The sequence below is a fragment of the Mus musculus genome, chromosome 8, assembly GCF_000001635.26.
Source record: "Mus musculus strain C57BL/6J chromosome 8, GRCm38.p6 C57BL/6J".
Lineage (NCBI taxonomy): Eukaryota > Metazoa > Chordata > Mammalia > Rodentia > Muridae > Mus > Mus musculus.
This window is the reverse complement of record NC_000074.6, coordinates 3,263,280-3,284,793: the sequence shown is the minus strand read 5'-3', so window position 1 is coordinate 3,284,793 and position 21,514 is coordinate 3,263,280. Positions and strand designations below refer to the sequence as shown.

General features: G+C 45.9%; 1 protein-coding gene across 4 annotated transcripts in view; it reads left to right on the top strand.

Moving 5' to 3' along the window:
• Window positions 1-5,144: 5,144 nt before the first annotated feature.
• Window positions 5,145-21,514, top strand: part of Insr (insulin receptor) — a 128,728-nt gene continuing 112,358 nt past the window's right edge. For 2 of the 4 annotated variants that reach the window (XM_006508701.1, XM_006508700.1), the window contains exon 1: window positions 5,145-5,765. In XM_006508701.1, coding sequence (XP_006508764.1) covers window positions 5,666-5,765 — 100 coding nt within the window. In that variant the 5' untranslated portion in view covers window positions 5,145-5,665. The remainder of the gene's footprint in view (window positions 5,766-21,514) is intronic. The other 2 variants (NM_010568.3, NM_001330056.1) reach the window with 1 other exon arrangement.

The following is a 21,514-nucleotide window of genomic DNA, read 5'->3' as shown; positions in this document are numbered from 1 at the left end:
GGATGATGCCATTGTCCTGTTAGCCTGTTAGCCGCACAGATAGCTCTTGCCTGAATCAGTCACTGAGGAGGAAACTGCAAGATGTTAACTCTCTTTGTCCATTTTAACAATGCTGTTTTTGAGACTGAGGATTGATCCAAGGGTTAGATGAGTGTCCCACCACTGAGCTACACCCCCAGACCTTTTATTTTGAAATAGGGCTTTATTAAGTCACCTTAATAAATGATGGCTTTGTCCTAGCTCTGAAGCCCAGGTAGCTCTCCTGCCACAGCTTCCTGAGTAGTTGGGATGACACCAGACTGATCTCTTTTGTTGTTTGTATTTTTGAGTCTGGCAGCCAACTTGCTGTGTAATTAAGGATAACCTTGCTTTCCTGATCCTCCTGCCTCTTAACTTCTCAGTGCTGATACTAGCAGGGTGCACCCCATCCCCTGGGGTAGAATTGCTAGAATGGAATACAGTGTTTCTTAGATGCTGCACAGTCACTGGACCAACTGAGCTTCCTCTCTGGTCCAAAGTAATGACTTTGGGAATAAATAAGGAAGTAGTTTATTATGAGCAGCAGGAGAATGACCATATGTGCCATTGTGCATGTGCAGAAGTCAGAGGACAAACTCTGCTGATGATCCTCACCTTCCATCTTATTTGAGACAGTGTCTTATTTATCATGGAAGATGCCAGTCTATCTGTCCTTCACCTTTCTGGGTGATTTTCCAGTCTCCATCTCCCATGTCTTTATAGAACTATTAGGATAATAGATGAGCGCTCTACTTCATCCATGTTTGTACAGGTTCTGGGGTTCCAAACTCAGGCCCACATACTTGTTCAGTGAGCTGTTATTTCTTGAGCCACAGCCCCTGCATCAGCTTTTATGCAGGGACAGAGAGAAACAGTCAGTAACTGTGTGTGCCAATTACACTGGCGGGCCCCACCAATGTAAACAAAATCTCCCCCAACAACAAAACAAAATCTCTTCGGGTGGGAGATGGTTTTATCGTGAGGGAAGCCAGAGGTGAGGCTTATTTTTTAAAGTTTATCTATTACTTGGATCATGGGCAGAAGTTAAGCTGGATGATTGATTATTCAAGGTCTAAGACAGTCCAAGATCAAAATGGCTCATGATCTGTGACATTGCAACATCACAGTGTTGGCTAAAGTCAAACCTTCTTAAGGCTGGTTGTCTCTGGAAAGCAACAGCTACACTCCTGATGTGCTGCTTTGAGCATTTGGTGCCTTCCTGCAACTGAATTGGTGTTAGTTGTTATTATTATTATTATTATTATTATTATTATTTTGTGCAGGAGCACATGACCATGTGTTCTAGTGTATGTGAAGGCAGAACGTCTATCTCTGGGATCATTTCTTAGGAACTGTCTTCACCCGTGGGACCCCCCCCCCCATGTGGGTCCTAGGAATTGAATTCTGGTCATCATGTTTTGTGGCAGGTATCTTAAGATATCTTGATCTGCTAATCCATTTAACTGGCTCCCATTTAAAAAATATTTTTAGCTAATGTGTGTGTGTGTTTCAGGGGTTAACTTGTGGGAGTCAGCTTTCCTTTCCCTCTGTGGGTCCTGAGGATTAAGTTTGGGTTGTATAGCTTGGTGGTAAACATCTTTATGTGCTGAGCAGGTAAACATCTTTTCCTGGTTCCTGACTGTTTTTTGAGACAGGTCTTTCACTGGGAACTGGCACCTAATTTTGGTTCAGCTGGCTGGCCAGAGTTCCAGGGATCTGACTGTTTCTGCCTCTGCAGTGCTGGGGTTATAAGAGTGCCATCACACACTACGTTTCTTTATGAGTTCTAGGGATTGAGCTCAGGTCCCTGTGTTTGTTTAGTGAGCACTTCACCTATTGAGCCATCTCTTCAGCCCTTTTGCTAATTAGTTTTTGATTCAAGGTCTCAATATGTAACCAGTGCTGGTCTCGAGTTCACAACCTTCCTGACTTAGCCTCTAGAACATTGAGATCACAGGTGTGTACTTGGAATCACTCCTTGATGATAGACAATGTTAGAAATTTTGTTTACATCAGACCTTTTACATCAGTCTTCTGGTGGCTTCTTGTTAAAAACCAAAACAAACCAATAACTCAGGAACTGGAGAGACAGAGTAGCAGTTAGGAGCAGTCGCTATTCTTTCAAAGGATCTGAGTTTGGTTTCCTGTCCCACCTAGGGTAGCTCACTCCAGAAGATATAACTCCCTACTACCAAATAAAAATAAGGTTTGGCGTGGGGCATACCTTTAATCTCAGTCCATGGGAGCCAAAGGCAGGTAGATCTCTGTGAGTTCAAGGCCAACCCAGGCTACACAGTGAGACCCTGTCTCAAAAACAAATAATTAAACAATACAAAACAAAACAAACACAAAAGAAAAAGGAAAAGAACAACAACAAAACCCCACCAGGCTTTGAGGAAGTGGCTGAGCTGTATAGTATTTGCCTTCCAAGAATGAAGACCTGAATTTAGAGGTTCTTAAAACACAGATTAAAAAAAAAAACAAAACAAAACTGGGTGCACGTGTGGTGGGTCATGCTAGTAATCCCAGAGTTTGGAAGGCAGAGATGGAAGTTCACTGGTGAACTCCAGGATCAGTGAAAACTCTTGTCTCAAAAAATATGGTCTAGAGGGATGTAAGAAGAGCCCTGATGTTGACTTGTGGCCCCTACAAGCACAGGCGCACTTGTATATGCATATCCACACCCACACATACTACCTTCACAGATGCACACACGAGTCAGGCACACAGTGGTGCAGTGCTGGAGCATCTGCACCCTTTTCATTTCCACTCAGATTCTCCTCTCCTCTCTGCAGCTACAGCACCTGAAAACCTCAGGGCCGTTGCACAAGCCCTGTATACCACGACACGTTTTCTCCCAGCTTGTCTTGACTGGCATCCCTTCCTTCAGATTTCAGCTTCAAGTGCTTTCTTTCCCCCATGGACACTTCTGAATCTACCCCCTCCCTCAACTCTTCACACAGGACATATACACCCACTCTACAAGGAAACAGATCATGCTGATTTTGTGTAACTGGAAATCCCTCATTATAGGTGACACGTAGATTCTTCCAGTGAACAAATATTTATTAGCCCATAGGTCCGTCAATAGATATGGGGGAGGCAGGTTAAAAAGCAATGACAAGCAAGACAATAAATAAGAATGTCAGGGAGGGGTATGTGCTTATGATGGAATGGATGGGAGAAAGGGACCATAAGAACTGAAGGGTGTTTGCAAACTCTGGTCAGGGTAGAAAGCTCATTGGCGCAGAGACTTAGCAAAGAGAAAGAGTGACAGTTGAGGGCAAGGTTGGGGAAAGGCTTTTAAGCAGGAGCACATTTGCATAATGCAAGGACCATGGGCCCGGTGCTAAGGATTGAACCCAGGACCTCATGTGTGCTGGGCAAGTGCTCTACCAAAGAGCCACAGCCCTAGGCTACTACTTAAAAATATTTTTGAAAAAGCATTTATTTATTTATTTATTTATTTATTTATTTATTGCGTGTGTGTACAGGCACCTTTTCTGTGGGAGCTCAAGATTGAACTCAGATCTTCAGGGTTAGCAACAAGTGCCTTTACCTGCTGAGCCATATTGTCAGGTCCACTCTTATTTTGTTTTCTGTTTATTTTATTTATTTTTAAAGTCAGGACCTCATGTGTTCCAGGCTAAGCTCCAATCCTGATCCCCCTGCCTCTACCTTGTGAGTAAAGACATTAAAGACCTGCTTCCCAATGCTTGGCTCTTTGTTTTAGCGCTCTCTCTCTCCTCTCTCTCTCTCTCTCTCTCTCTCTCTCTCTCTCTTTCTGTTTATGTATATGTTTGTATGTGTGTGTTTATGTGTGTGTGTGGTGTGGTGTGCTAGGCCAAAGGTTGACCTTAAGTGTCTTTCTCTATTGCTTGCCACTTTACTTTTATTTTTACCTTTTTTTTTACAGATATTGTCAAACCCATTGCACAGACCAGCAGCCACAGTCCGGGTCTGAGTGAACATGTGAAGCAAAGGATAGAGGACTCTGTACTGCACATATTCCTAAGGCACCGACAGGGTTAGCGCCTCATGATGTGGTTGAGCAGGGCTGCTAGTGAATGGCTTTCTTAGACATACAGCCACCTACTGGTATGTGTGTTGAAAATGGAGTTATGTCTGCTCTGATCCTATATGAAGTTTCTAACGTGTTTCTAGAAGCCTTGTTATGTTCTTCTAGAGTCATTTCCTTATTGATTTCTGCTGGAATTCAGTGCTGGGTGGAGGGGGCGCAGGCCAGGGAATACAGGCTGCCTGCATTGTGGACACGTGGCTGTGGCCTGGAAGCTGGTGCCTCCAAGCTGCTGGGCGGGAGCTCACTGGGGAGGGAACTTGTTGGGCGCCTACTAGCTCCTCGAGAGAGCCAGGGTTGGGAGAATCTCGTAAGACATTGGTAGCATAGGCTGTAAAGAAAAACAGAATCAAAGGTAAAGAATTAAAGTGAATTCCCCACGGGAGTCAAAAAAATAGTAAAAAGGAGTAAAGAAAGACAAAATGTGCTTGGTTGAATCTGGCATCTAGGGGCATATTGGGGTGTTTATGTCCTGGGGTATCTGGCGGCATTTCCAGACTTTAAAATTGTTATTTCGGGGTAATTTGGGGTGTCTAGATCTGGCGGAGATCTAGAGTGTGCTCCAGACCTTTAAATTGGAACCTCGGTGTTACTTGTGTTTGCTGCAGTCAGGAGGGGACCTGGGGGCGTCCCTAGGCTTTTAAACTGGAACCTCAGGCCTGTTTAGTGGTTTTCGAGTCAGGCGGGGATCTGGGGACCCCTAGGTTTTAAAATCGGAACTTTGGGACTCTTTGGGGGCGTTCGTGTCAGGTGCGGATATGGGCAGCTCCGGACGTTTGACAGGTGAGTCTTAGAGTTGTTTGGGTGTTTATGTTACACTGGTATCTGAGAACGCTTACAAGCTTTTAAATCGTAATCTTTCTAAGCCAGCAGTTCGGGGTGTTGGGATTGGAAGAATCTGAAGTGAGCCTCGGGTCTCTGAAGTTGCGGGTTTTACGGGGCAAGGGGGCAAAGGGGCCGAGGAGGCGAGGAGGCGAGGAGGCGTGGCGTTGCCAGCTCTGGCCACGCCTCCCCGAGCTCTGCTGGCTTTCTCCCCCTCCCCCCCCAGCGGGCCTCACTGGAGCGCACAGTCCCTTCCCTGTCTTAATCCGCGCCACCTTTTCCCTTGGCCCGCGCGGGCCCAGCTGACGGGCTGCGTTGTTTACGGGCTGGAGTCGAGCCCTAGCTCCCGCCGCCACCACCAGCCCAGGTGCCCTCCAGTGCGCGCGTCCCTCTGTCTCAGACTCCACACAACGCGACCCACCCAGAGCTGCACGGAGGGCAGAAGCAGGAGACCCGGACAGGAGACGCACCGCGGTGAGCTCTGGACTCTGGGATTGCGGGCACGGGACCGGGCCTGGGTGACCTGCGGGCCGCGCCACGGTGTTGCTTGCGGCCGAGGCCTCTGTGCTCTTCCCGGGACTGTCCCCAGGGCCCTCTAGGCTGGAGAGCTGCGGCCTGTGAGCCACGGGCGTGGAAGAGAAGGACGTGCGGCCCCGAGCGCCTCTCCAGAGACCTTCTCACGGAGTATGTCCCCAGTAGGCCGGCGTGGCGTGCTCTGATCGCCGGGGTCCCAGCACTCCTACTGCTATGGGCTTCGGGAGAGGATGTGAGACGACGGCTGTGCCATTGCTGGTGGCCGTGGCCGCGTTGCTGGTGGGCACAGCCGGCCACCTGTACCCTGGAGAGGGTAAGTCTGGGACAAGAGGCGATCACAGTATGTCGGGGACACTTCTCCCACCGCCCCAGCCAATCTAGAACCCTCACCCTAAGGAGTGAGGGTCGGGGACACCCCTCTCCACCGCCACAGCCAACCTAGAGAATTCTCCCTTTGGGCTGAGTAATGGGGACAACCCTTCCCATTGCTCCATACAACTTAGAGCCCCCCAGGCCCCACCAAGGAGTCAGGGTTACAGACACCCATTTCACCACTCCAGCAATATAGTCCTTTCACGAGAGTTGTGGACATTTCTCGTTCTTCTTCCATCAACCTAGAGCCCCCTCTCCACGGACTGAAGGTTGAAGACTCCCGTAGCGTCCTTGTGTCTATGAAGAGTCCCCTCCCTATAGTGATCATCTTTACACTGGGGAAGGGGAAGAGTGGGTTTGGTGGCCCTGGCCCTGCGTGAAACCCCGGCTGACCTTGGCCTTTGCTCACTGGGCTTGTGGCTCTGTACCCCGCGTGTGTCCATCTCGGGTCTGAGGAACCTTGCCCCAGTGCCCGCCCAGGCTTCGGGTGTCTGTCCCCAGTGCACCTCTCAACTGTGTCTGTTCTTTTCTCTAACCCCAAATCTGTCCTCTGAGGCTCTTTGAGGTTGCTTTAAGTAAGTATGGTTACTGGGTTGCAACAGATTCAGACATCTGAGCAGTTTAAACCCAAAGCCAGGGGTATCCTCTTCGACGGAGGACACTTGTTGGAGAATCGACCCCTTGTGGCTGCTATGTTTATAATTCTCTACTTCCAGATGTCTAGAGGCAAAGTCTGCATACCTTTGGCCCCACAGCAATCATAGTAACAGTAGGGGTAGTTTTCAGGATGGTTATAATTAGAATGATTATGAGTCTCCAGGCTGGTTAGCGCTAGAACCTCCCAGTGTTCCCTGGAGGCCAACATAGTTACATACCCATTTCAGAGAGGGCTAAAATGAGGTTCAGTTAGCCCATTTGTTCAGAGGCTGGTCTTATAGTTCTGTGCTTGGTTATGGCCAAGGCAGGAGGATAGCGAGTTGTTTGAAGCAAGCCCAGCTATTGAGTGAGTTTTGAGGCTAGTTAGACACTGTTTCAAAAAACATGCAATGACAAATGTCTTTTGAGTTACTGGTTCAGCTTTCTCTGAAAATGGAAATTAATTACAATAGGGAAGGGGTCAAGGAGAGAAGGAACTGCCACGCTTTTGTGAATGAGGGAGATGTGTGTGTTGGGAGGAGGGTGCAGGATTATGGAACAGGTTGGGTTGATCTTGTGGAGTGGGTCTGCTAAACTGGTAATGTCTCTGAGGCCCCCAGGATCCGATATACAGAAGGTACTCAATGAGGAATGGCCATTGGTTTGGTTTGTGCCCGAGTGCACGTGTTCGTGCGTGTGCATGTGTGTTCGCGTGTGCACTCCTGTGCCTGTGTGTTTGTAGAGGACCTAGGTTGACATCCAGTGTTTGTCTCTGTCACTTTCAGCCTTGTGTTTTGAGTCAGGGTCTCTCAATGAACCTTGAGTTTGCTGATTTGGCCGCACTGCCTAGCCTGTGAGTGCCAGTTCCCCCTCTCCCTTCACCTCTTTTTATCACTAGAGTTATAGATAGATGTATGCTGAAGTGCTGGCTTTTAGGTGGGTGTGGAGAGATCTGAACTCAGGTTTTCATGCTCGGGCAGCAAGTGCTTTGACTTACTGAGCCATCCATCTCAGTAAGTAAAAACGGAGCCAGTCCATGGTTTGGGTTCTTATTAGAAAAATCCAAGATTGTTAACATCTACATTGCTCTCTGAGGCCTTAAGGAAGTAGGGTTATGTTGTATATGCACCTGTGCACTTGGGCGCATAGTGTTGTACCTTGAGCTCTGCTTTTACATTTTTTGGTAATTGATTGTTTGTCCATGTCTGGACTTCCTGAGCCCAGGAGACAGAGCTTCTGGGGGCTTTTAAATATACATGCAGTGTTCACAAGGATAGGGCCTGGTGTTTGTTCCTCACCGATGTTAGAACCTGAGCAGTGCTGGACACATAGTAGGTGCATATAAACATTGTTCCCTAATGGCACACAGAAAGCCAAGACATTGGGGTTTGTGCAGTAAATATACTGGGTGTGTGGCCAGAGTGTAGCCCTCCCTGTGCACACACAAAATCCCTGGGTTTCATCCCTAGACTTACATAAACCATGTGTGGCGTTGTATGCCTGTCAGCAAGCACTCTGAAGGTATAGGCAGGTCTATCAGGAGTTCAAGGTCATCCTGGGCCAAGTTAGTGATTTTGAGGCCAGCCTGAGCTACGGGTGACCCTGCCTCAAACAACAACAAGAATAACAAAAGTCTTAATTTTCTAGAAAATCCCCATACTTTGTAAATATGATCTCATGAGTCCTTCCCACACCTCTTCAAAGCCTCTGGCTTTTGCATGGGATGAAAGGACAGGACCATGAAGGCAGCTGGCTGGCCACATGGCTAGTTCCCTGCTGCCTACTGGCTTTCTCTGTTTCCTTAGTTTTGAATTTAATTAATTAATTCGTTAATCTAGCTGAGACCAGGTCCTGTGTGTAGCCTAGGCTGGCCTATGTAGACCAGGTTGTCCTCTTAACTCACAGAGACCTGCCTGCTTCTGCCCCAGAAGTCCTGGGATTAAAGTCATTATGCCCAGCTTTACTTATTATAAATTGAGTGTACGTGGGGCCGCACGCATGAGTCACGGTGTGGGGATCAGAGGACAGCTTTCAGGAGTCAGTTCTCTTCTACTATGGGTTCTGGAGATTGGACTCAGGTCATGAGGCTTGGCAGCAAGCGCTGTTACCCATCTCCCTTGACCTTGTACTGGATTTCTTAATAGACACTTGCTCTTTTGGATTGGAACCTCCCGGACCCTGCTTTGGGGTAATCGTTAACAAAATACTATCAAATGAATGAGTCGTGGTGCCTCTGAGAGGCTTGGTGTAGGGCAAGGAACTTTCTAGAACATGAGTATGTAACATCCACCAACAGGGTATGTTTGCTTGGGAGGGGAGGTTGTGGTGGTGGTGAGGATCTGTGTGATGCTAAGAAAGGAATGGGTGTTTTTTGAGAGATGCATCCCTAAGGGCAGGTTACCCAGTTGTCTTTCGGTGGAGTCTTGGTAGCTGGGCTGGGCTAAATGGATAACTCCTCCGTTCCTCTCTTGATCAGCCTGGCTCTGGGCTGAGATAACCCTCTGAGCATTGTGAAGTGAGAGGACAAGGCAGTGTGTAGTGCTGAGAATTAGAACCCTCTGAGTGTTGGGGCATCTTCAGTCAGGTTGACTTTTAGAGGTACGAGTGGTCACCTTCCATGGCTCATGTGTGTGTGAGTGTAGTGGATATATGTGCTCATGTGGGTGTGTTCACGTGTGTGAGGTCAGAGCTCAATACTAGATGCCTTCCTAAGTTGCTTTCAACCTTTTCTTTTTATAAAATTACTTCCTAATTAAAAAAAAAATTTAATTTTGCAGATGTATGCATGTTTTGGGCACATGTGTGTATGTGTGTGCTCATATGTGTCAGGGCGTGTGTGCAGAGGTCAGAGGTCAACCTTATGGAGCCAGTTCTCCTCATCTATCTTTAAGTGTGTCCCAGGGGTCAGACTCAGGTCCTCAGGCTCGTGTGGCAAGCTCTTTCACCTACTGAGCCATCTTGCCAGATCCCAAGCTTGTCTTCTTAACTTCACTGCTTGGGGTCGGCTCACTCTGGGTTGTAGCGGCTGTTTTAGCTCCACTAAGGTGTTTAGTGGGCACCCTTGGTCTCTGCTAGCTTGTTGCCAGTAGCATCTGGATGCGTTTAAGTTGCAACAATGAAAAAAAGCTTCAATCATTACAGACACTGTCTCAGACACTTGCCTGCAGATGCCTTGCTTCCCCCTCTCCTCCTTCTGGAATCTTCCATCTCCTTGCAGCTCTTCTCTCTTTAAATACCTCATATACCCTAAATTCCATTAGTCACTTCTGACCTCTGATTCTCCTGTGTTCTTTCAGGGACATACTCTCACACTCTTGCTGTCTTGTCTGTTGGCTGCTATACGGTGCCTCTCTTATGCCTGAATACAACCCCTTGCCTCCCAGTCCCATCTCCTGCCAGTCTGGCCTCAGGGACCACCTTGGGTTTGCTTTCCTGGGTTCTTCAGTAGGGGTACCCTTGTTCTTTTCATGTGTGTGGTGTGTAGGCTGCCCTTCACCCCTCTCCTGACCCACTGTGGCAGTTCTAGCTAGTCACAAGTCTGCAAAAGAGGTCAGTAAACTGGGGAACCTGTGCTAAATTCACTGTAAAATTTTATTGGCACAGGGCCACACACCTTTGCATACTCTTTTCTGACTACTTTCATGCCCTGATCTTAGGGAGTTAAGCAACAACAACAACGACAACAATGACAACGAAGACAACAGTGACAACATGTACACGTCAGCCTTTCACCAAGACTTTTCTGGATTATGGCTTTTTTTTTGGAGGGGGGGGTGTTTGTCTTCAGACCTAGGAACTTGAATATGGCAGACAAGTGCTGAGCCACTGAGCACCCTTCTTCCTCCATCTCCTTCCTTCTTTCTCCCCTCATCTCCTCTTTTTTCCCCCTTCTTCCTTCTCTTTCTTCCTTTTTATTTCTAACTTCCTTTCCACCCCTCCCAACCACCTTCTTCTTCTCCTCCCCTCTCCCCTCTTCCTCTAACATATTTCCTTATTTTCTTTTTCATTTTGGAGACAGGCTCATACATAGCCTAGGTTAGCCTCAAATTTCTTACGTAACTGAGAAGAATGTTGAACTCTCAGGCCCTTGCTTCTGTGTGCTGTGATGACAGGGGTGAGCCCGGTATACGTCATCTGGTGGATGCAGAACTGGGCATGGAACCCTGGGCTTTGCTTTTCTGGGCAAGCTCTAGAAAAACTGAGCCACATCTCCAGCTTTCTATGTAATAAACATAACTAGCCTTTATCTGTCCTTCATCTGTCTATTCATAACTCAAAGAGAACTCAAAGTCCTGTAGTCATTTAAAATAATATTGCTTTGGAGACTGGGAATGTGGCTCAGTTGGTAAGGTACGTGCCTAATGTGCAGAAAGCCTTGGATTCTGTCCATCGTGCTGCTTAAATGAGGTGTGGGGGTGTCCCCCGCTAACAACACTTGGTAGGTATAGACTGAAAGATCAGGAATTGAAGCTTATCCTCAGCTACATAGGAAGTCAAGGCCAGCCTGGGCTTTGGGAGGGAGAACCTGTCTCAAAACAAAGGGTCTGGAGACATTAACTCCAGTCCCACCTTAAGAGCACTGGTTGCTCTTCTAGAGGCCCTCAGTTTGATTTCCAGCACCCAAGTCAGGAGGCTCCTAACTGTCTGTAACTCCAGCTCCAGGAGTCCCTGAAGGAATGCACACATACCCAGACAGACAGACAGACAGACAGACAGCAGACACACTTAAAACAACTGGGTGTCATATTGCATGCCTTTAACCCCAGCACTCAGGAGGCAGAGGCAGATCTCTGTGAGTTTAAGGATAGCCTGGTGAAGATAGTGAGTTCCAGGTCAGCCAGAGCTTATATAGTGAAACCTAGTCTAACAACACACAAGCAAGCAACCTAGATCTAAAACACCCAACTCTCTCAAAACAACAAACAAAAAAACCCAACCTCAACAAAACAAGACTTAAAAATAAATAAATAGGGGCTGGTGAGATGGCTCAGTGGGTAAGAGCACCCGACTGCTCTTCCAAAGGTCCAGAGTTCAAATCCCAGCAACCACATGGTGGCTCACAACCATCCGTAACAAGATCTGACTCCCTCTTCTGGTGTGTCTGAAGACAGCTACAATGTACTTACATATAATAATAAATAAATCTTTAAAAAAAAAATAAATAAATAAATATTATTTTAAGAAAATTACCGTTGCCTATTGAAGATTTTATGTGAGCTGAAGTGCTGTCTCCTGAGCCTCACCTCTTCCTCTGGATAGAGCCCATTCATGCACAGCTGTACACTTCTCCAAACATCTGCCTGTTCCCTCTCAATCCTTGGATCCCCTAATTCCAACCTGGCTAAGGGAAGGGTAGAAGGAAAATGACTTTTCTTTCTCTACAAGATTTTCTGTTTCTCTCCTCCCCTTCTGCCTAGTTAGTTCATGCTGACTGCAAGACTTGCTTTCTATATGTATTTACCTATTCTTTTGGTTTTTATTATCTATCTATCTATCTATCTATCTACCTATCTATCATCTGTCTGTCTGTCTGTTGTCTACATATTTTTTTTGAAACAGTGTTTCGCTGTGTAGTGCTGGCTATCCTGGAACTCACCTTGTTGACCAAAGATCTCAAACTCAGAGATCTGGCTGCCTCTGCCTCCCCAGTGCTGGAATTAAAGCCACCACACTCAGCTTATTCTTTTATTTTTTAAAGATTTTGTTTTTAATTATTTGTCTGTGTCAGTGTGGGTTTGTGCATGTGAGTGCAGTGTCTGTGGAGACCAGATGAGTGTGTATGATCCACCTGGAGCTGGAGTTCCAAAGCATTGTGAGTTGCCCAGCATGGGTCTGGAACTGAACCCTGGTTGTCTGCAAGAGCAATATGAACTGCTGGGCAGTGGTAGTGCATGCCTTAGGAGGCAGAGGCAGACAAATTTCTGAGTTCGAGGCCAGCCTGGTCTACATAGTGAGTTCCAGGACAGCCAGGGCTACACAGAGAAACCCTGTCTCAAAAAAGCCAAACAAACAAACAAACAAAAACCAATATGAACTATTAACCACTGAACCATCCAGTCCCATTTTTGATTTTAAGCCATCTGTATAGATGTGTGTATTCTAACACTCAGACTCAGAACAGTTTCATCAATGGCTATACTCTCTCTTACCACCTCTTTACTATTTTTTTAAATTTTTAATTAACTCATTAATTAAAAAATTTCTTAGGGCAGGATTTTACTGTGTAGCTGAGGCTGGCCTGGAACTGCTAATGTGTAGCCCAGGTTGGCCTGGATCTTGTGGTGATCATCCTGCCTCTGCCTCCAGAGTGCCAGGATTACACGTCTGTGCCCCCATCCCAGCTTCCACCTCTCTGATGCCATAACTCCATCCCTATAATCTATAACCTATAGATTATATACTATAATATAATCTCTGTTTCCAGAGTGAAAGAAAAAGTCCTGTTATTAGATGAATAAATTCTTAAGACTGAAAGTTTTGGTCCTTTTATCCCCAGGCCCTAGTATTTATAAAGTTGCTTGTTTGCTGAAATTTATTTGGAACCCCTAGATTAATTCCTGTAATACACTTATGGTTATTTGAGGACATTCAAAACTAAAAAAACTGGAGCTTTGAATTTGCAGGCCAGCCAGGTAACACTCTACGTTCTGCAACACAAAGCTAGCCCATGAATGCCATGTTCATGACTGGGGATCAGTGCATGCGGATATTTTGTTATTGTATTATCTTTTTGTTTGTTTCTTGTTTTCCCTTTGAGGCAGTAACTCAGTAGTTCAGGTTGATCTCAGATTCGCTGTGCAGCTAAGAATGGTCTTGATCTCCTGATCCCCCTGCCTCCACCTTCTGAGTGCTAGGATTATAGACACGCACTCCCACACCTGGTTTATGCTGGGGATGGAATCCGGGCTTTGTGCATGCATGGTAGGCCAGTCCTTTATCCACTGAGCTACAGCTGGAGCCCACAACTGTCTAGGCTTCCTGTCTGCTCATTTTTGTGTCTTTTGTTGGGGATCTGGCTATTAAAATGACCCCCTGAAGCCACACAGGCTGTACCTCAGAGAGTCTGTGTACTCAGAGATACTCGGCGGTCATTTGTGTTCACTGTTGCAATGTGCAGGATAGCCAAGCTCTAGGAACAGCCTAGATGTTCATTGGCAGATGAATAGACAAAGAAAACATAGTTTATAAAATGGAATTTTATGCAGCCATTAAGAAAAATGTAATTATGGCATTTTAAAGAAAATGAATGAAACTAGAGATCATTATGTTAAGGGAAATAATCCAGATCCAGAAAGACAAAAAACCACCTACGCCATGTTCTCTTTCATGTATGGGATATAGGTTAAAAAGTATATGTGGTATGTGTCTGGTGTGTGTGTGTGTGTGTGTGTCTGTGTATGGTGTCTGTGTATCTGTGTGTCTGTGTATGGTGTCTGTGTGTCTGTGTATGGTTGTGTGTGTCTATGTATGCTGTGTGTGGGTGTATGGTGTGGTATGTGTGTCAATGTGTGTGGTATGTATGTTTATATAGGAGATTGTGAGAGGGGAGGAAGAGATCTTAAGGGAGGTGGGAAATCAGTTGATGGAATGCCTGTGATAACAGAGTCAGAGGTGAGCTGGGGCTGTGCTCAGTGGGTAGAGTGCTTGCCTAGTAAGTGTGAAAGTTTCCATCCCCAGCACCACATAAACAAGACCCATAGCTGTTGTCCTATCACTCAGGGGATGAAGGCAGGAGGATCAGAAGGGTCTGTTGTCCTTGGCTACGTAGTGAGTTTTAGGCCAGTTTGGGCTACATGAGACCTTATCTCAAAAGTAAATAAATACGTGATTGTGAGCAGACACTCCTGAGGCACCCGGCCCATTACCAGGTAATTTAGGGTGTTCCATGGACAGAACTAATATAAACAATTGGTTGTAGGTGTTCCTCATGATTGGGGTGTGATAGTTTTGAGTTTCAATTTCCCGTCTAGAGTACTTTGGAATGCAAACGATTGTTTTTGCTAATATTTTCATCCTTGGTTATACTTTCTGGGAAGTTCAATGTGACTTGGGACACCCCGGGCTTGAGTGCCAGTGAACAGGTTGGAATCTGTTGCGGGAAATATTAAAAAATGAACCTGCCAGCTCTCCACAGTATTAGGCCACCCTTCTGTGCCCTGCCATCCCGCCAACTCTCTGGTCACGCTGGACCACAGGGCTCCCGCTGGGCCATGTCTCCGGCACGGGGTGGTGGTGGTGATAATGGTGGAGGTGGCAGGGGCCCTGGAGTTTCTCTCGCTACCAAGCACCCCACTGTCAACCATCACATCACAATACCCAGTACCCTGGTAGAATCAGGACTCTTAATGCTTAATTAACCAATCAGATTTATGTATCAATAACATCACAATTCACAAGATGCCAATACAATAATTTCAATTGATAATGATAAAAGCTTTATCCCAATATTTCTAACCTTGTGAAATCATAGCTACTTGTGGCTGGAAAACGCCAAGCAGGTACATGTCTGCAGCCATGTCCTCCTCCTCCTCTGAGAGGCTTTCTGTCTCTGCCACTCTTAGCTCCGCCTCCCTTTCCCCTGTTTAATCACAGGCCTCCCAATGCCCTAATGTAGTTGGACAAGGAAAATCCTGGAGCAGGAACCTGGGAGTACTTCACTCTCTGGAGTTTAACAAACTAATTAATTTTTTTTTTTTTTTTTTTTTTTTTTTTTTTTTTTAGAAAAAACACTTATTTATTTTGCGTGTATGGGTGCTTGTGGAAATCAGAAGACAACCTGCAGTTGGCTCTTTTCTTCCACCATGGCGCCTAGGTGGCTAGCATCCGTGCATATTCCCTGAGCCACCTCGCCAGTCCACCTTTTTAACAGTTTAGAAACCTGTTCTGTTTCTTCCGTGGGGCAGGGAGGGGGATTTTTCTGGTCTGCCTGCTGAAGGGCACAGGTTGTTTCTTTGCAGTATGTAGTATGTGTGTGTGTGCTCAGTAAGGAGCACAAAGTGACGTGGTCAAATGCTGAACTCACATAGTTCAGAACCCAAATCCACAAATACAGAGAGTTTTGGTTGCAAGCTTTTCCAAGTTGGGGAGATGGTTGTGAGTAAGATAATTAACCTTGCAATCCTGAGGACCAGAGTTTAGATTCTCAACATCCATGTAAAACAAAACAAAAGGAAAAACCAAACAGAAGTGGCTCTGTGCACCTGCATCCCCAGGACTGGAGGATGGAGGCTGCAGGATTGACTGGTTTCCTAGGGATACTCTGAGTATATGTAAGCTGCACATCTCTTTACTTACCACACACACAAGTGATGCTGGCATACATAGCCTGCTCATCTCACTGATAACATCTTAGGATCCTTCTGTGTCATCGAGGTGAGCCCCCTGGCATCTTTTTATACTATTCTATCACATCTGGGGCTCACAGAGAGATCTTTTCTTGGTGTGTCATTCCCCTCACCACATGTTCTGAAAGGTGTGGAGGACCATCTACAAGTGGTTGAACACAACCTCAAACTTCTCTTTCATAACCCGTGAAACATGTAGTTTGAAAGGCAATATCTATTTCTCTTTAAATTTTTAAAATTACATTCATTTATGCAGTATGCATTTGTGCTCAGTAAGGTACAGAGGTGGAGGTCAGAGGACAACTTGTGTGTGTGGGGGGGTTGGTTCTCTCCTTCCACGATCCTGGGTGTTGACTTTAGGATGTCAGGCACGATGAGCCATTGAGCTATTTCGTTGTCTTAGGAGAAAGCAGCTTCAATGATAAAAAGAACTTGGAAACCAGGATCCTGGAATAGGGGACCAGGGATGGTTTTAAAGACATCTGTGACTAAGGAACAGGCATTGCTGATGGTTGAAACAGAGACACTCAAATTCTGACCATAAGAAAACATTTTTCAGAACCTGCTGGACCTTGTCTTCCTTGCTCTATCTAGCACGTCTCCTCTTCTGTGGTCATAGTGGAGAGAAAGCCACAGAAGAAGAAATTTCCAAGAGGGCTCTGGTAGCAGTTTTTCCTCCTTTTAGAATTCCCAGGCTCCTAGAAACCAGGAATCAGTCCTTTCCAATGAGACACTCTGCTTTGAGGGCTGGGTTGATGGTGGATGAGTGCTCGCTGTGAAACCAGGAGAGTCTCAATTCAACCTCCAGCATCTGTGGGCATGACAGAGCCTAATGGGCCCTACGAGCTCATGATGAAGCTAGTGAGCCTCAGATTAATCGGAGACCCTGTCTCAAGGCAATATGGCGCAGAGTGATGGAGGAAGGCACCTGACGTCCCACTCACACATTTTCTTGTTTGGCTTCGTCCAGCATGGCAGCCCCGATCCACAATTCTGAGGTTATTGAAACTGGCCAGGGGAAGAGTTTTTAGATTACATTTTGTAATTACTTTCAACAATTATTTACTTTTGTATGGATGCATATGGGCTCGTGTAGAAGCCAAAGGACGGCTTGGAGGCATCAACTCTTCTTTCACCATGTGGGCTCTGGGAATGGAATTCTGGTTGTCAGACATGGCAGCAATTGCCTGTACCCACTGAGCCATCGTTTTGGCTCTTAAATAAAAAGACTCACTAAGGAAAAAAAAATTTATAGGTCAGGTTCAAAGGAAACTTCATCTCCCCAAATTCTGGTTGGTTAGACAAAAGTCAGCATTCCTCAGGAACGTCAGAAGCTAAGCTCCCCTCTACTAAAAGAAGCCATTTCCCTTTATCACCGGAAGAAGGGACAGATGACTTATCTGTGGTGCCTATCAGCATGTCAGAAGTACATGGTGGCCTCCAGGCTCCCACAGTGCCAATGTACATTGGTCTTCTCACTTCCTTCCCCACCCTGAATTTCTCCTGTACACGAGCTTTCTTCCTCCAGCTATTCCTTACAACCTATGTTCTCTCTTGGTCTTCTCCTGTGCCCACATTCTCTGTCTTCTTCTCACACTCTTCTCTGTGCCTCCTCTCTCTGCTTTGCTTCTGCTTCCCTCAGGGCCAGGGCCAGGGCCAGGGCCAGGGCCAGGGCCAGGGCTAGGGCCAGTGTGTTGGCCATGTTCAGTCAACTGCTTTCTCTTTGGATTCTTCCAGATACCCCTGGCTATTCTCTCTTATCTACAATAAAAACCTTCCTCTGAAACATGTTGGGGCTGTCTGTCTACACAGTGTGTTTGTGTGTGGGTATGTGACTGAGTGCCGGTGCCCTTGGAGGCCAGAGGTGTTAGGTTCCCCACTGGAGTTAAGTTGTAGATGGTTCTGGGCTAGTGCTGGGTACAGAAGACCAGTACAAGTTCTTAACCACCAAGCCATCTCTTCAGGTTTTCTTTTTTTCTTTCAGTGTGTCGTGTGTAGTCTATGTATGTGTAAGTACGTGGAGAGCATGTGGGTGGGTATGTGTGGAGGTCAGAGGTTGACATCAGGATATTCCCCCTCTAAAACCAGTCTCCGTCTTATTTGTTGGGATGAGGTTAAAGCTTTGTTGATTAGGTTTGACAGCCCAGTGAACCCTGTGACCTGCCTGTCTCTTTCTTCCCAGTGCTGGGCCACAGGCATGTGCTGCCGTGCCTGGCTTTTTCTGTATGGGGTACTCCTTCCTGTGCTGTGAACAAGTTACCCACGGAGCCATTTCACTAGTCCCTAGGTGTGTGTTTATTTGCTTATTTATTTTTGTCACTGGTTCGCATGTAGCTCATTCTTGTCTAGATCTCTCTATGTAGTAGGAACCTCTGGGCGCTTGAACCCCTGCCCCTCCTGCCCCCACTTCCTGAGTGTTGGGATGAGCTGCTTGTATCACGATACCTAGTTGGTGTGGTGCAGAGGATGCCACACAAGACATCTCTGTATGCTAGAATCAGGAGTTTAAGGTCATCTTTGACTTTGTAGAATGTTTGAGGCCAGCCTGGGTTTCATGAGACTATCTTGGTAGCATTATCTATCGACAACAGAAACAGAAAAAAGAAAGAAAGAAAGAAAGAGAGAGAGAGAGAGAGAGAGAGAGAGAGAGAGAGAGAGAGAGAACAAAAGAAAGAGAGAAAAGAACAAAAGAAAGAAAGAAAAGGACAAAAGAAAGAAAGAGAAAAGAACAAAAGAAAGAAAGAGAAGGAAAGAGAGAGAAAGAAAACTTCATCAGGGTGTGACAGCATAACTGTGATCCTAGCTCTGAGAAGGCTGAGCTAGGAGGATATGGGTTCAAGGCTAGCCTGGACTACAGAACAAGATCTAGTCTCAAAGGATTGAAACACAAAGGAAAACAACATCAACAAAACAACCAAGGGGTAGAGAGGTGGGCATGAGCAAGTGATGGGCCAAAGGCTGGGGGGATTTTAGCTGCTGAGAGGACCTTTCCACTTGCTGCTTTGGGCACCTCCTTGTAAATTAGATACTCCTTGCTTAGATTTGATTTATTTTGTTTTATGTATATGAGTATTTTGCCTGCATGTATGTCTGTACATCAGGTGTGTGCCTAGTGCCTGTGGAGGTCAGAAGACGATGTTGGATCTTCTGGGGCTGGAGATACAAGTGTTTGTGAGGTGCCATGTGAGTGCAGAGATTCAAACCAAGAACAGCCAGTGCTCTCAACTGCTGAGCCATCTCTGCAAGTCCCTTATTTAAACCTTGAAGTATCCCTCATTCCTGCCCACAGGGGTGGGGCTGGAGCAAAGCTGCTGGAGGTCCTATGAGAATTTCTGGTGCCAGTTCCATCTTCTGGGTATTTTTTCCCCTGTTCCAGCAGTAAATTGTTCTATTGTTTTCAACTAGCAGGAGACATCAGGCTTTAATGAGTTAAGAGTTAGATTCACTGGGAGATTAGAAAAGCAAAGTGCTTCTTTATTGCCCCTGCAATTAGATCCTTTTAATCTTTATTTATAGTAGCTTAAGTGAGAGAGTTTACATGCTATATGGATCTTCCAGCGCAAGCACATAATTCAGTCGTTTGGAGTGTATTTGTGGGATTGGGCAACAGTCACTACAGTCAGGGTTAGAACATTTTTCTTATCCTTCAAAGAAGCACTGGCCCCTTCAGCCCCCCTCCTTGGCTTCCAGCAACCACTAGTGTACGTCCTGATTCTCTGGGATTTGCCTCTTCTGGACACTTTAAATAGCACTTTCCCACACACTTTGTGGGAAGAATGTATTATATTTTTCAAGGTTCATCTGCATGGTAGTGCCCATCAGAACTTTACTTAGGCCACAGACATGAGTTCCTTGATGGCATTTGAGTGGTATCCAGTCTTTGGCTAGCAAGAAAAATTGTCATGGACGATTGCATGCAAGTTCTTTGTGTACTTGCATGCATGCACGTGGACCTTAAAGGTCACTTTTTCCTTTCTAAATACTTTTTTTTTATCCATTATATTTTGATTATGATTTTTCCTTTCTCCCAATTCCTACCAGATCTTTTATACCTCCGATGTACCCAACTTTCTCTGTCTCTCTGTCTCTCTCTCTCTGTGTCTCTCAAAACAAACAAACAAATAAACAAACAAACAAACAATAGACCAAACCAAACCAGAAATCAACGCCCTCAAAATCTACAAAAACACAAAAAATGAAAATCAAAATAAAAAAACTAAAGACCAGTAAGACAAGAAAAAAAAAAGTCTACAAAATATCATTGAGCTCATTTTATGTTGGCCAACTCCTGCTCTTGGGCATGGGGTCTACCCTGAAGTGTAATATACCCAGTGAGAATCCACTGAAGATACTTTTCCCTTTGCCATTGGGTATCAGTTGCTGATAGCTTCCTGGTTAGAGGTGGGAGCCCGTGTGCATTGCCCTCTCTTAGTGGTGGGACCCAGCCTGAGTTGACCCTGTGTAGGCCCTGAGCATACCTTTACAGTCTCTGTGAGTTGACCTGTGCATCAATCCTGTTATGTCTGGAAGACATTGTTTTCTTGGAGTCATCCATCTGCTCTGGCTCCTATGGTCTTTTTGCTCTCTCTTCTGCTTAGTTCCTTGATCCCCCAAGGGGAAGTATTCAACATTTCATTTAGGACAGCGTGTTGAAGTTCTCTTATCCTTTGTACACTGTCTAGCTGCTGGTCTCTGTTAGTTCCCATCTACTGCAGAAGGAAGCGTCTCTGAGGATGGCCGAGTGATACACAGAACTGTGGTATAGCAGTATGTTATTAGAATTAATTGTTATGTTCTTTTAGCAGAGTTATTGCATTAGTTTTCCTATAGACTCATAACCTATCTGTCTCAGGTTCTTGACCGTTTTAGCCTCTTCAGGTATAGATTCCATTTTATGGAGGAGGCCTGAATTGTGCTCAGAAAATGGTTACTCCCATGGCATTTGTGCCGCTATTACACCAATATACTAGGTGCTGTCCACCCAGAGCTCAGTGTTTAGGGTAGGTTGGCTTGTCTGTGGACCTTCAGGATTTTTCTGTTTCTGCATCTCCAGCACTTGAATTGTAAGTGTATGCATCTGTTTCTGCCTTTTCTTTTTTCTTTTCTTTTCTTTTTTTTAAATGTGGGTTTTAAGGATGGAACACAGGATCTTCATGTTTGTGCAGCAAGGACTTTACCAACTGAGCTCTTCCTTCCTTCCTTCCTTCCTTCCTTCCTTCCTTCCTTCCTTTCCTTGTTTCTTTGTTTGGTTCTTTCTTTCTATTTCGCATCAGTGGTGGATTGATATGTGTATGCATGGTAGCATGTGCATGAGTGCATGTGTCTGTGCTTGTATGTGGAGGCCAGAGGTTGACTGATGTTGGATGTCTTCCTTGAGGCAAGTGAGGCAGGGTCTATCATCTGAAACCAGAGCTCTCTTATTCAGCTACTCATCAAGTCCATTTGTTTTGGGCATCCTTATTGTTGTCTCCCAAGTGCTGGGTTTACGGAGAGACTGCCCATCTACCTGCCATTTATGTGGGTCCTGGGAATTGAACTCAGGACCTCTGGAAGAGCAGTCAGTGCTCTTAACCACTGAGCCATCTCTCAGCCCCCCAACTAAGTCCTTTTTAAATTACCCATTCTCTCCTTTTTATTCAGCCCAGGACCCCAGTCCATGGGATAGGATTACCCACATTCAGGGTAGATCTTCCCATCTCAGTTAACCCAG